Genomic DNA, 13,860 nt, shown 5'->3' with positions numbered 1-13,860 from the left:
TGTACCAATTGTTGATCAGCCCATCAGCTGCAGCAATGGGACTTCTCCTGTTACAGACATGCCTGCTCTTACAGGCTAGAGAGCTACTCTGTGCCTCTGGCTTAGTGGGGGTTCCTAATATGTTTTTTAACAGTTCCTTTTCAGTAAGTGAAAGCCTAAAATGCTTGGGATTACAAACCTATTGTAGCAATCAGTCCTTTTGACTGGCTAAGGATGGAAGGAGGGGGCTGTTTAGCTCCAGTAAAAGGAGCATTACAAAGTCAACCTTCTACAAGGTTTTTTTGTGTTCAGGATGCTCCTCTGGGAAATTCAAGAGCACAGAAATTCTCTCAGTCCTCACCACCATGGAGTCACTGCATGAAATTGGTGACAGCAACTTCCCGTAGAGCTGCTAACATCCACGCCAGCAATCAGAACCTCACCTTTTATAAACGTCATAGTCTTCATCCTCATCTTCATCCTCCTCCTCTTTGGACAGAGCCTCATCCACAACTTTTGTCTGAGGACAGCATACATATTCTGTTCCGTGGAACTGGTCTACTCCACAGGGCAGCAGCATGCCGTAACTGTGCAGGATCATCCCTTCTGTCAGGCACGCCTGAAAGAGGAGCCCACATGCATCACTTCAGCATTAGGCTCTTACGTTGGATATAGCCAACATTTGCCTACAAGAGGTCCCAAGGATGCTACCAATAGTCTACATTTCACAGAAAAAACGCGATAGCAACACAAGACCTAAGTCTGAATACTAAAGACAAATGGATTTGAGACTTGAAGCATAAAAAAAAATCCCCAGAAAAGTCAGGGTCAGAGCCTTGCAGTGCTTCCTGGTGTTCACGCACCAACCCTAACAGCCCGTCCCTACCAACTGCTGGCTTGTCAGCCTGAGTTCTGGAAATATAACGAGGCGTTTTGTGCCAACTCGAGGGAGAGAGCACTTGGAAAGAAGAGAACTGCTGTTTGCTTTTCTGGGCTGGCCATTTCATTAAACTTTATCTATTAAACTTTACATTGCAGTAAATGAGTAATTGCTCAAATGCACTTTGTGTCAGGATTATTTTAACACGCTGTAGATGAAAATCAATTGGATAATTCAAGAAAAAGCCCAATGCAAACTGTGATTAAACATTATGTCTATATACTTCTCTTGAACTACGGAAACATATTGTTTTGTGGTGCCCCCCAGAAAGGAATGGAGTAAGAAAGGCTTTGTTATGCACATCAGAACTCTTTTGTGTTTTGTCTTGTTACAGCACGGATATAAAATGAGCCAAATATTTCTGGAAAAGTTCTCCAATTATGTTGAAAGCAAATGATTTTAAAATTTTCTGAACGTAAGCAAGTTCGTCCTCAATTAAAAAGCGATTCCCCTAACACAGCTTTATTATGACAGGCTTTTGCTCCCAGGAAGTTACAGAAATACAAGTGTAATCGTTGCATCTGTAACGCCTATTTACTAGCACTGTCACAATTAAACATTGTGTTGCTCTTTCTACAAAACAGAAAACACGTGCATTTAGTCACAATCTTGTTTTTCTTACTCCCAGCTGAAATAGGTGTGCAGAGAATTTGCAACATTTTCACTAGTCAGATAAAACAAACAAACAAAAACATCAAAAAACACCCAAGGGCTAGATTTATTCTGAGAAGATAATCCATCTCTTATGTAAAACCTCCACTAATCATCACAACATAACTCACATTGCACTCTAAACCAAATCCCCAGCAGCGGCACCACCAACATTAATGCAAAATGTGCAAGACAATTACAAAACATCCTACGACCACAGAGGCCCTCCACCCTGGGGAAAAGGATGAGCCACTGCTTAGTGATATATTCCAGGGGCCTGATTTCAATTCCTAGCTCCATCCTAAATATGATCTTCAGCAAGCTACTTAGGACAGCTTTTCATGAGTGGAAAATAACTCAGCTAGCTACACACTTTTTTTAAGTTGAGTTCTTTTAAACATTTTTTCATTTATCTCCGCCTCAGTCCATAGACTACAACATGGGAATATGAGACCCCAGAGATAAACATTGTTATGCTCCAGTACTCCAAGCATCTGAGTAGACAGATCCAGAGTAAATATTCTTGCCAAAGCAGCTCAGTTACCTCTTTTGCTACTGTGTGCCAGTGCTGATGACTTTCACACACATCCATCCGCTCCTTGTGGAAGAATCGGCACTTCTCCGGGACCAGCAGGACATCGCTTACAAACTCGCCCACTGAAAAACAAGAAATGCCCCCAGGACAGTGAACAAGAGTCCATTTGTCCCATCACAAACATCCAGCTTCAAACAGAAGACAAAGCCAGTATCAGAGGTGCCCAAAGTCCACTGCTGTTAGTGCCTTTAAGGTCTGCCTAAGGCATATTCTTTCCGGACCCAGCAGCTATCTATGCTAATTTAGTGGAAAATCAGAGCCTCAGAGCTTCCAAAATGAAAACAAGAGAAGGGGCCAATAGCTGACACATTATGCAAAGCCTAAGGCTGAACTGAAAGCAAAGTTTACGATGCAAGTCAGTGAATTGTTCAAAGAACAGGCAGGATTGACTGAAGCAATTTCATGCAAATCTTTGAAAACATCGCATCTGCATACGGAAGTTTTCAAACCACTTAATCACCAATTTCTAAATGAGCTGTATCAAACCAAAGCCAGCTCATGCTGCCTGTTGTTGTAACCGCCTGGAAATTTTTATGTGCCACAAGCGTTATCTATGTTTTCAGTATCTGGGTATCCGAGTTAGTCTTGTTTGTTTTGTTTTTCAACAGTTTCCAGATGGCTTAGTTCAGGATCAACTGCAGCACATTCCCCAACTCGGACAGTCCTAACCAAAACATAGAGGACTGGAAAATAAAAGCCATACAGACCAAAAAAAAAAAACCATGGTGTAAAACCAAGACTCAGCAAATACACTGCATTCCAACAGTTAGATAGCCACAACCTCACCAACATGATCAAGTCTTGGCACAATCTTAAAACCGGACTTTTGCTTTTGAGGAAGGAGGGAAACAAAGATATTCAGCCTGCTGTACAGCTTTTGTATCAGTTGGACTTCACAGCTATTTAACTTAAATATCCACCACAACTCGGTTTAGTACCAGCACATGTCAAATCAGTATCAGAACTACATAAGCATTACTTTCTGTTCTCACTCCAGTCCTAATAAACCTTGTCACTGGAATGCAGAACATTCAATTTTCTCAGAGTTGAGATTTTTCTTTGCAGATTTGAATGCCGCTTCCAGTAATTTTAAAATAAGGAAATACTTATATACCTTAAAAAGACTAAGAGGTCTTCAGTCCAAGTGTTTCACAGCAACATACCTGGCACACATGACTGGCAGCTTTAGGAACTCTTTATTAAATTGGAGAAAAATTCTTTAGGTAAATGTCTTTTTCTCCTGAAGTCTCCAGAGAGCAGAATTTTTTGTCCAACCAGCCTTCAACATAATCTTTTCAGAAGAAATTTAATATACTGAGTGACCCATTTTAATGCAGCCCATTAGTGAAGATACCAAAGGCTCATGAACACTTCTGTGCTCTACACACAGAAGTCAAAATAGAGTTTGGGGACAGATTATCTTGTGACAATCATAAAATAATGAAATCAGCTAGCATTCATCACCCCTTTTAAATTGGTTTAATTTAAAAATAGACATAATAGAGAAATGCTATTTTCCCCTATTTTCTTCTCTGAAAGCAAGCCAGATACAATTTTGAGTTAATAATCTCTCCTCATAACCTCTCACAAGAGGTTGGTGGAAAGTTTCTGATTACAAAAAAAAAAAATAAAAAAAAATAGACAAAACTTTAAAATCAAGAGTCTGTGGTTCTGGGGTCTGAAGGCAGAAGATTCAAACTGATTAGAAATGGTAATCAGTAATAAACAAGAGCCACAGAAACAGCTGTTTCTAGCTGCATTGAATCCTGGCGTGAGAGACACGGAAGGTTTTCTCAATTCGGCTTATAATTGGAAAACTATTACACACACCTTCCCCATTCATGACCATGGCTAATAAAATAATCCTCTTGCTTTTAAAATCAGAGTAGCCAGAAGAGGTGTTTCCATGCCACCTAGCAGCTTAGCCAGAACTGTCAGCAGTTTGTCTTTTCACACCTCACCAAGCTCAGCCCTACTCCCATCATCCTATTGTTACCTTTATTTTACAGTTCAGTGAGAGTGCTAATGGGTTCTCCTCTCCCCCCTTCACCTTTGAAATACAAAAGAGCTTTCACTGGTGGGGGAGAGGCAGGAGAAGGTTAAACATGGCAGGACAGCAAGATCCTACCTCAGGATAGTCTGTGTTATTGTAGCAAGGAAGACACCAGCAGAAACAGGAAAAAAAATATTGTTGGACTATAACAATAATTAAAAAAAAAAAAAAAAAAAAAAAAGCACGTGTACCCCAGAAGCACACATCATACATTTACAATGAGCAATGTGCAGACTGATAAAGGCAATGAAAATGCATTTTATGGACTGACTTGCAACTCAGATCTTAAAAAACAACGCTGCCTTACAGGCTGGGCCTTACAAGTCAAGAGCACTGTGAAAAACACTAATGAAAATCTTTAACAGTTTTATACTTATCACATTTTAGGGCAATGTCACTAAAATCAGCTTAATTTTCAGCTGAAGAATAGGCTTGGGGGAGGATTATTTTTAAAAGAGATGACTCCTTATAAATCCAGAGATCTTGCTTTCATCCTTATTTCCATTAGCAGTACTCAGTATAATCAGCAGGGTTCAGCTGCTTCTCAAACCTGAATTCCCACATCTATAAAGAGAAGCATCTTTCTCCCAGGATGTAACCATACAAAATTTTTGTGAAGTGCTTTGTGATCATCTAGTGGAAGGTACTGCATACAGGAGAAGAGTACCTACACAGTTATGCAGATTTGGTTGTGCTCTTTTAGGACAAACCATATGCTACCCTGAAATACATCTGCAAATTATGGAAACCGGTTCCCACTGACTGTTCTCAGCCATCGGACTCTCCAAGATTGCACAAGACTCCTTGCAAACTGATATACAAAGCCTTTTCCAGTGGGTAACTGAAAAGAGATTCAGCCAGCTGAGACAAAGATTACTGCTAAGGACACATGCAGCACAGCAGTGTCAGTCCCAAGCTGCAGGTCAAAAGCTGCCAGGTAAACACGCTGAACATGTTGCCTGATTCGAGTGGGCGGACAGACTCTGGAAAGTACGGTGAAATCCATCACCATTTATCTAATATTCTTTCACAGTTCAAAGTAGGGACATGGGATACAGCTGCAAGAAGCAGGGCCTCTTTGAAGCAGCTAAGTTTAAATATAGTCGTTGGAATAGAATAGAGATCTCTTGCCAAGACCGAAGCAGGAAGCCTGAACACTATGAGCATTTAAGTCTCCAAGGCAACAAAATATTAAAGCTCCACAAAAATAGGATCAGAGTATTAAATCCCAATGTCTTTGTGATACTCAAATACAATAGCCTTCAGGTTTTTATGGCAGTTGCAGAGAGAATGGGGATTTCTTTTTCACGCCAGGCACCATTATTCCAGCACAGCTGCTATCAAGCTGTCGATCTGTTGGAGAAAGGCAGAGTTCCATCTTGTGGAAATAAAAACATTTGACTGGAAGTTGGATGTGGAAATGGCAACCTGATACAAGAGCAGCTCTGTGAACTCAGTTGTTCCCTAAGAAGCCAGGAGGCAATCCTTTACTCCCCCACAGGAACACACGAAAAGCACATCATGTACTCACCCAGGCACTTGTAGGGCACAACAATATGAGTGTGGTCCTTGCACTGTTTCTTCCCCCTCTTGCACCAGCTGTCGATGCTGACAGGCTGATTGGCTTCCACGACATTCGTAATCTGAAGGTCTGGATACATCTGTTTAAGAAGACCCACACAGAGTTATTTCCAGAAAGCACAAAAAATGTGCAAAGTGGCTCCTAAACAGAAGGAGCAAGGCTGAATCTTCAAACAAGAATACGTTCAAATGTGCACGCAGATACACATTCTCTTCTGGTTCAAGCTTACAACAGCTAAAGACACAAAAAAAAGCCCCCAGCTGTTTGTCACATAGAGCATCAACAGAACATGTCACCACTCCTTCACAGGCGGCAGGAGGAAGCCTGGTTAGAGGCAGGAGCTCAGCACTGAGGTGTTTGGCTCTGACAGCAGTGGAAGAGGAGGAATATCCTCACCTGTTCCCTTCTGGCTGGCGCAATACCCTCCGGAAGAGGGCAATCACCAATAGGATTAATAACATCTTCAGACTGTCTCAGCATTTGTCAAGCTAATATGCACCTAACTCCTCAGGTTTCCTTGTGCCTGCTCCATTTATAATTTATTAATATGATCCCTACGATCTGTTCAAGTTCTCAAGTCTGGACACTGATTTATATTTAGGCTTCCGCTATGTGATCATCAGCCTTGTAAAACAGTTTTGAAAGTTTTCCAGTCCAGACATGGTGTGTTCTATCACCTTCCATTAAAAAATAACATTCCTTGTGGTATTTTACATGCCTGTTACCTCCAAGGAATAATTAAAGACACTTACTCAAGACCAATATGCTGCAGTATCTGGAGCACACCGAAAGGAGATTAAGGCCTTTACAATAAAGCATGAAGAACCTAAAAATACTGCCAACATTTTGATGAAAATATTTTTCTAATATTCTGGCTGTTCTGAACACACCACCAATAACAACACAACCACATTCCGATTCAAAAAGGCATCGGGTTCCCTTTTTGCAGATACGGAGCAGATGCTGCTCTAACTAGCTCAGAGGTACCTCTCTGACTTACAGACCAAGGACCTCCTGTGGCAGCCTAAGCTGATCTACATCAGATGTAGCTCCTAAATCCCACTGCAGCGTCCCTCCTGCCCTTACTGGGCAGTAACACAGCAGGACAGTCCAGGGAAAACTGCTAGTCGAACACAAGATACTCTCCTGAAGGGTTGCTTTGCTATTGACTGGCTAAATTCAAACCCAACTCCTCAGCAGCAGTGAATACGCAGGATCACACAGCAATCCTCACCTCCTGGCAGTACTGCAGAATCTCTTCCTTACTTCCAAAGCAGCTCTTGGTCCCAGAAGTGTCAGGTTCCCATTTCCCAGTCTGGATATTCACATGCATATTTAGCTTCCCACAGAACATGGCAATTTGAGGCTCTGCCACCGCAAACCCTGTCCCAGCATTGGCTGCGAGTGCCTGTGAAGGCAAACAGAAAGAAAACATTTATTGCTTTATCTGATAGAAAGCAGAACAAGTCAAAAGAACCAGAAAGGCTCTGTCATCTACTCAAAGAGCTCCCGCTTAAACCAGAGCATCACTGGAGCCTTGCAAATGTATTTTGTAACCATATTCCTTAAAGCTGGTGGGCCCACACAAAGTTTCCACCAGCAATGTATGTGTTTTTCCAAACTCTATTTTTATTATTGCAACAACAGCTTACCAAAAGCAAAGAGTAATTCACACTTAAAGGTTGTGCCCACAAAAGCTAAAACAGATGTCTGAAGAACTTAAAAGAGCTTCTTTCCGTCCCCAGCATAGAGAGATAAATAACTAATATCATTAACTCTTGGCAGAAACTCCTCTGAGGCTACCAGTATTGCTACTGCTAATAAAATAATTACTTCCCACTTCATGAGACTGGCTCAGAGTTTCAAGCCATGTGTTTTTCCAGATATCTTCAAATATCTGGGATGGAAACACCTAGCTTTCTTGCCCAAACATACAAGTAAAGATGACTTCTGTTGAATCAGAGAAATGCAACCAACTCCTCAAAGCCTGCCACCTCCCGTTCTGATGCATGTTCTGTGCTCTCCCCACCCGGCACCAGCAGACTGAGAGCACAGGACAAAAACCCGACAAGGCAGACCCACGTCCGGGTCAAGCTGCAGACCGATCGATGAAAACAAGGTCAGCTTCCCTTTCTGAAACCTTGCTGGCTGACCAAAGGAAGAACAAGGGATTTAAATTAAATTGCAGAGGTGGGGTGTTTCTGAAAGGCTGAGGTTATGCACAGAGTTGAATGTCCTCTCCCTGTGTAACAAAAAACCCTATGAGCAATAACAAACAAACCCACCGCATGAACTCCCACCTCGAAAGCTCTTCCGAGTGTTTTTGGGGGAGTGAAATTCATTTCAGCTGCTGCAGACAAGGCAGATGAGAAACAGCAAGACACAGGCTTCAGGGCACCACTGCCCCTAAGCCTCTGCTCCTCTGGAGGCAGCACCACCCAAGGCCACCAGTCCTGCCTTCAGAGTTAACCTTTCAAGCACTCAAAAACACAAACATTTCTGCAGGCACTGTTCATTCCCCATTGTCTGCAGATCCTCATCAACTTACACTGACACGCTTATGCTCACAGCAAGTATAAAAGTGACCAAGAGATGATTTCAACCCGATAACCCTGCGTGCAGCTCCTGGCTGCTGGATATTAGCAAAAAATTAACTCCCTTGTGATTAGCCCACTGCCCCCCTCCCCTTTCACACACAAGCGCTGCCTGCAGATAAGGCACTCAGGATCATGGCCTGCTTAGTGCTGAGCACGTGGCTGTGCTCAGGGCGTAGGCCCAACCTGAGATACAAAAGCATGGATTCATGCCTTACCTTCAGAAAAATTACCCCTTGAGTTTTAAGGACTATTCAACAGCACGTCGCCTGCAGGAGAAACATTCACGGAGAAGTGGCTTCTGTTTACTCGAACCCCTTCCACCAACAGACACTGGTGAGAGCAAATTTTAGCACAGATCACGAAGTAATAAAATATTGAACTATATATAACAGATACCGGTATCGATGTTGCAGTAACAAGCTGCTTCCAAGTTCAAAGCACTGCTCACTGCTCTGCGTTTAGCATAGCTGAACCTGAAGGCCTCCTCTGACTGCAGCCTCTCAGCTCCGTGCTGACAGTGGAGAAGCATCCCTTCTGCCCAGAAGATTGATGTCAAGCAACAGTTTTGCTAAAAACAGCAAATTTTACTCACTATCTCTGAAGCCAAAGGCCTAGAAGTTACAATACACAGAATGAACATATCTGAATTCGTGTGTAATCCCAGCTCTTCCAACACAGACGTAATTCGCTGGCTTGCTCCTTAAGAGGCTTGGAAAGAGCCAAGCTCTGAGTCCTCCCCTGCTCTCCATCAGGTCTTAGAGGGAGTACAAGAGGCACAAGTTAAAGGGCAAAACCTTCTCTTGTTATTCTCTAGTCTTTTGACCTCCTGTAGTATGGAGGAACCAGGACAGAAACTACAGACTCTTCCAACGGGAGAATAACACCACAAACATCGTGCTACCTAATCTGCTGCATCAGTAGGGCAGCGAGATGCCAGGTAGGCATTTGAGGTCTAGGAGGATCGATAAATAGGCTGAGGCTTTGGTAACAGGGTGCAGTGCCTTTGTTCCTTCAGAAACCATTTAACCAACACGAGCTTCTAACAGGTGCTGACCGGCACCACGCAGCAAAACCCAGGCTCTCGCTCTGCCTTCCTCGCTGCCCTATTGTGCCAGAAGAAAAAGGCAAGTGGAGAATGATCCTTTGTAACTCTGTAAAAACACACACATGCAGACTTGCGAGAGGGCCGTTTTATCTCTCTGCAAACAAACACTGCTTTGGTACCAACAACCGCTTTCCAGAGAGCACAAGACTTGACATGTTACAGGAAACAAGCCACAACAAAACTTTGTTTTATGACAACACTACGACTGCATCCAAGATTCGAGCTGAATTCTGAAAAAAAAAAAAAAAAAGTGCAGGATCAAGTATGTGCACAGCATTAGCCCTAAGAAGAATACAGGGCATCAAAAGCGAATAAAATGTACGTGTTAGGAATGGCTCGGACATCATTAGCACAGCCTGTGCGTTACAGTCCTCTTCTTCAAAAGAAACTTCACAAGTGTGCAGCAAAATAAGGTCAGTGCATAAGCAGGAGAGGCGCGGGTCCCATCCAGAGGCAGAACCATCCATAAGTAATCCCCTCACACGGGCTCCTGCATGAGCAGAGCTCCTGTTCAAACACATACCAAGCTCCTGAAATCATGACCACCCCGTATTTACATACTGATGTTAGCTGCTGTTTATTTTTGCTGTCTCTCCGGCTTGACACCTCGGCACTGTGGCAAAGGTATCATTCCTCCTCCTGGATTGTTCAAATAGTTTGCATATCAGTAGAGGGCTGTTGCTGTAGCTACCAGAACATGCTAAACCCCAATTCGCAGCTGAACAAACGAGACTAATTACCTGCCTGATTTCATCGCTTTTAATCAAATGGAAGAATCTTGTCTTGAATCACACAGTTGAGTAAATTAATGAACTTTGTACAGAAGTTGAATCTTTAACCCGGGGTCTGAAAAGTAAGGTTTTTGAGTAATGGGCTTCAGTTTTTCACCACTAACAATCTGCTCCAGCCACCGAACACCTCACTTACTTCATTTAGCATTTTATCTCATTCTACCTGCAATGGCAGAGCACAGAACAATAAACTGAGCACAGCACAAACCCCTTTAACACTGCCACTCAAGGGAAGAAAGTCACCTAGAAGGGTTTTTGGGGCAAAGGCCTTTTCTGTTGCCCCCACAATTGCCTTCAGCATACCAAAAATAAAAGCTGATCACTCAGGCTGACCAGGCTTGAAGCCACTTACCCAACACTCAAGCATTATTTTGCAAAAGGGGGGTTGGGGAACAAAAAAGGAGAAGGAAGCTCAAGGCAGAAATTGCCCTTGGCTGAGCTGCTCGGTATTTCAAAGAATTCACCCATTCCACATTGCAGAGGGATGAAGAAATTGAAAGCACATTTCTCCCTGGGAATTTCCCAGCCATAAATGGAAGCAGCCACCTCTCTTGGTGCGAGGGAGCAAGTACTAAATCCCTTAAATAAGCAGGCTGACAGCACCATGCACAACGGGGAGAGCTCACCCAGCGGTGCACATCCTCAGTGAGCTCTCCTTCGGTGGCTGTTACCCTGTGAATACATACCCGTAACACGATGACTGCTATTTGGGAAAAGACTGTTACATAAACCATCACTTTCCTTGCTAGCACTTGAATTTACAAAACGGTTCATGACAAATTTCACTTTGCCTTTTGGTATAATTCTGTAATCCAGTTTGCTTTCCAAGACCAGAAAAGCATTTGATTCCACAAACACATAAATCTCTGGCCAGTTAATGTCAGTTAAATTCCTCACCCTGTCATGCAGGGCCTGATTTACGGTCCTGAAACACTGGAATTCAGACATCTAAATCTTCTTTTTCTCTGATGGAAGCATCTCTGCCTAAGCATCCAGCCTTTCATTTACTCCTAACCTCTTCAATTCTGGGACAGCGGCTTTCAAAAGTGGGTTTTACCCATCCAGAGGCCTGGGCTCTGCACTCTAAAAAGTGTCACATCTTTTTCACCCCTCTAAGTACCTACTGTCTCAAATGAGAAACTCAAGACTTAGAAGTAAGTCTGGAAAGAAAGACAACTTCTTAACCCAAATTGGTCTTCTGAGCTGGCTCATAACATGGCTGAGCAATGGCCCAAAAGAGAGACCTGTGTGGGGGGTGAGGAAGAAACCATCCTGCTGCTCCTGGAGAACTTGCCAGTTTCCCTTTGCCAGAGCAAGGTAAAACTGAAGCCTCTAGTTATCTCGTCAGGCACGTCTCAGTAAGTTAAGAATTTCTCAGAAACACTGTGTGCAAAGTGACTGCTGTGTGCATCTTTTTGATTTTCTGCTTTCAAGACTTTCAAAGCCTTCCCTCTCATCTTCCCTCTCATTCTTCTAGGAGAGAACTCTAATTAATTGTAAAATGCTTTTGTAATTTAAATTAAATTGGAGGTTCACAATGTGCCTCTAAGATACAATGGGTGACTAAAAACTGGCCTGGCCCAAACTCCAGCATTAAATTCACAAGCTGCACATCACAAGGAAGGAGTTTTATAGATGCTTGGTAGCATCACTGCTGTCTGTGAGGCTTTGACTACTTTCAGGAAACAATTTTGACCCACGAGGCTGGAAGAAACAGCAGCCTGAGAGAATTATTTTAACCTGCAAAACAATTTTGCACCTTCACTAGAGCATCTCACCACTCTCGTAGCGGATGCAGTCCTTTAATCTCTTATTTCATTCTGAATTCCAGCCACAAACAACAGAGGGTATGGGAACACCCGGCAGTGCCTCTTTCAATCCACGCTGAAACAAACATGAAAAAATAGCCATTTTCCTTTGCTATAGATTTCCAGGATCTGCTAAACCTCATCACAACACAGCATATTGAGCATGCTGGCTATTCTGCTCACCATCAAATGCTATTCAGGAAAGCCTTCTGGCATGCTGCTGGGGGCTTCAGAATACAGGCGGCTGGAGTTTCTTTTTTGAGCTTTCCTAATAGCACAGATATCTGCAAAATGTCAGATGTAACTACATTCTGAATCTTCCATGAGGTTAAACATTAGAGTAACCTCGCTATCTGATCAGATTAGCCAGAATAGGAGTCTTTATCCCAGCAGAACCGGGGTGGACAGGAGCTGAGCAGAATATGAGATACACTTATTATTTATGCTGCAGAGTTCACGTAGCATATTGCTTCCAGAGAAACGTTAGGAATACACAGTACGGAAAATCCTGGTCTCCCTGCTAGCGTGCACAGGGCAAACAATTGACAACGCAACAGACAACTCCCTTTGTTTCAAGCTCACTTTACATTTAGGCTACCTCTGCAGCAACACAAACAGATGCTTTAAAACCGAAACCTCAGCCTCCAGGATTCCCAGGCTGCTGAGGAGACCTCTGAGCATGAACAGCATCGACAGCGGCCAGAGAACACAGACCAATAAGTGCCAGGGACTTTCCTGGCCTTGTAAGAAAATGTGCAGCCTTTTGCAGCACTGTCCACAGGTCAGATCAGATTTCCTGCTCAGTAGAGTTAAATATTCCACAACTGTTTGCTGCTGCACCAACAAGAAATGCCAGACTGTACTTTGAAAGATTACTTGCACTGTTTATTTTTAATTAAGTAAAGCTTCTCAAAAGAAATACTGTTTACTATATCATAGCGTACATGAGGCTCAAACCAACATGCTATCTGGCACAGATCCCCTATCCCAATAAATTTCCCACCTTTACCTATTAAAAAAAAAAAAAAGCTTTTCTGGATTTCACTGAAAAGAATACGTCTCCCATTCTGTCTGCAGTGCAACACAGAGGTGTCAGCACTGCAGCTCTCCCCAGGCCTGAGGAATAACCGCAGATAGGGAGAATATAAATTGAACTTTTTCAAGACCACTGAGGAATTTAAAGAGCTCCTTTGACACAAACATGAGTCCTGCTACCTTATGAGCCTTCCTGCGAGCACAGTCCTTGATGACCGCTACTCCTAAATGTGCATTTTGACTTTCTGCCCTTTCCTTGGCTGAAACTCAGCACACACTTTGTGCAGTGACCTGACTGCTTGTAAGCCCTGCACGAGGGCAGACACAGGAATCCCTCCTTCCATAAGCAGAGACCAGTCCTTTAGAAAATTAAAGGCTCAAGAGATGTTTACTCAGAAACTGCTGCAGTGTGATGTGAAGTGTTAGGCTGGAGCTCGGAGGAGGAGACCCCAGCTGGAATTTGGAGGTGAGCCCCCCAGTCTCCAGGCCCTGCACAGCCCCTTAAACCTTACAGTCATCGCCTTGAGTCTCACCTGCTAACGAACAGTTTATGGCAAGCTAGGATTCAGGAAATCCACACTTGGATTAAAAACCGAAGGAAGTTGGCAAAGGGATTTTATGCACAAGAACTTCTGAACAGAATATTTGAAATCCCCCTGTATTTGGATTTATGACTTGTAAACATGAGCAGAGCCTTCAATTCGTGCTTCAGATGGTGTTCCAC

General features: G+C 43.1%; 1 protein-coding gene across 5 annotated transcripts in view; it reads right to left on the bottom strand.

The window, feature by feature from the left end:
* APLP2 (amyloid beta precursor like protein 2) overlaps positions 1 to 13,860 on the bottom strand; it is a 47,829-nt gene that overhangs the window by 17,255 nt on the left and 16,714 nt on the right. For all 5 annotated transcript variants that reach the window (XM_082778135.1, XM_082778136.1, XM_082778137.1 and 2 more), the window contains exons 2-5: positions 7,035 to 7,208; positions 5,750 to 5,879; positions 2,115 to 2,227; positions 423 to 598 (exon numbers count right to left, since the gene is read on the bottom strand). In XM_082778135.1, the coding sequence (XP_082634261.1) occupies positions 423 to 598; positions 2,115 to 2,227; positions 5,750 to 5,879; positions 7,035 to 7,208 (593 nt within the window). The remainder of the gene's footprint in view (positions 1 to 422; positions 599 to 2,114; positions 2,228 to 5,749; positions 5,880 to 7,034; positions 7,209 to 13,860) is intronic.

This window comes from Aythya marila (genome assembly GCF_965140915.1).
Source record: "Aythya marila genome assembly, chromosome: 23".
NCBI lineage: Eukaryota > Metazoa > Chordata > Aves > Anseriformes > Anatidae > Aythya > Aythya marila.
Note: the sequence above shows the minus strand (reverse complement) of the source record. Positions and strands in the feature narration are given on the sequence as shown.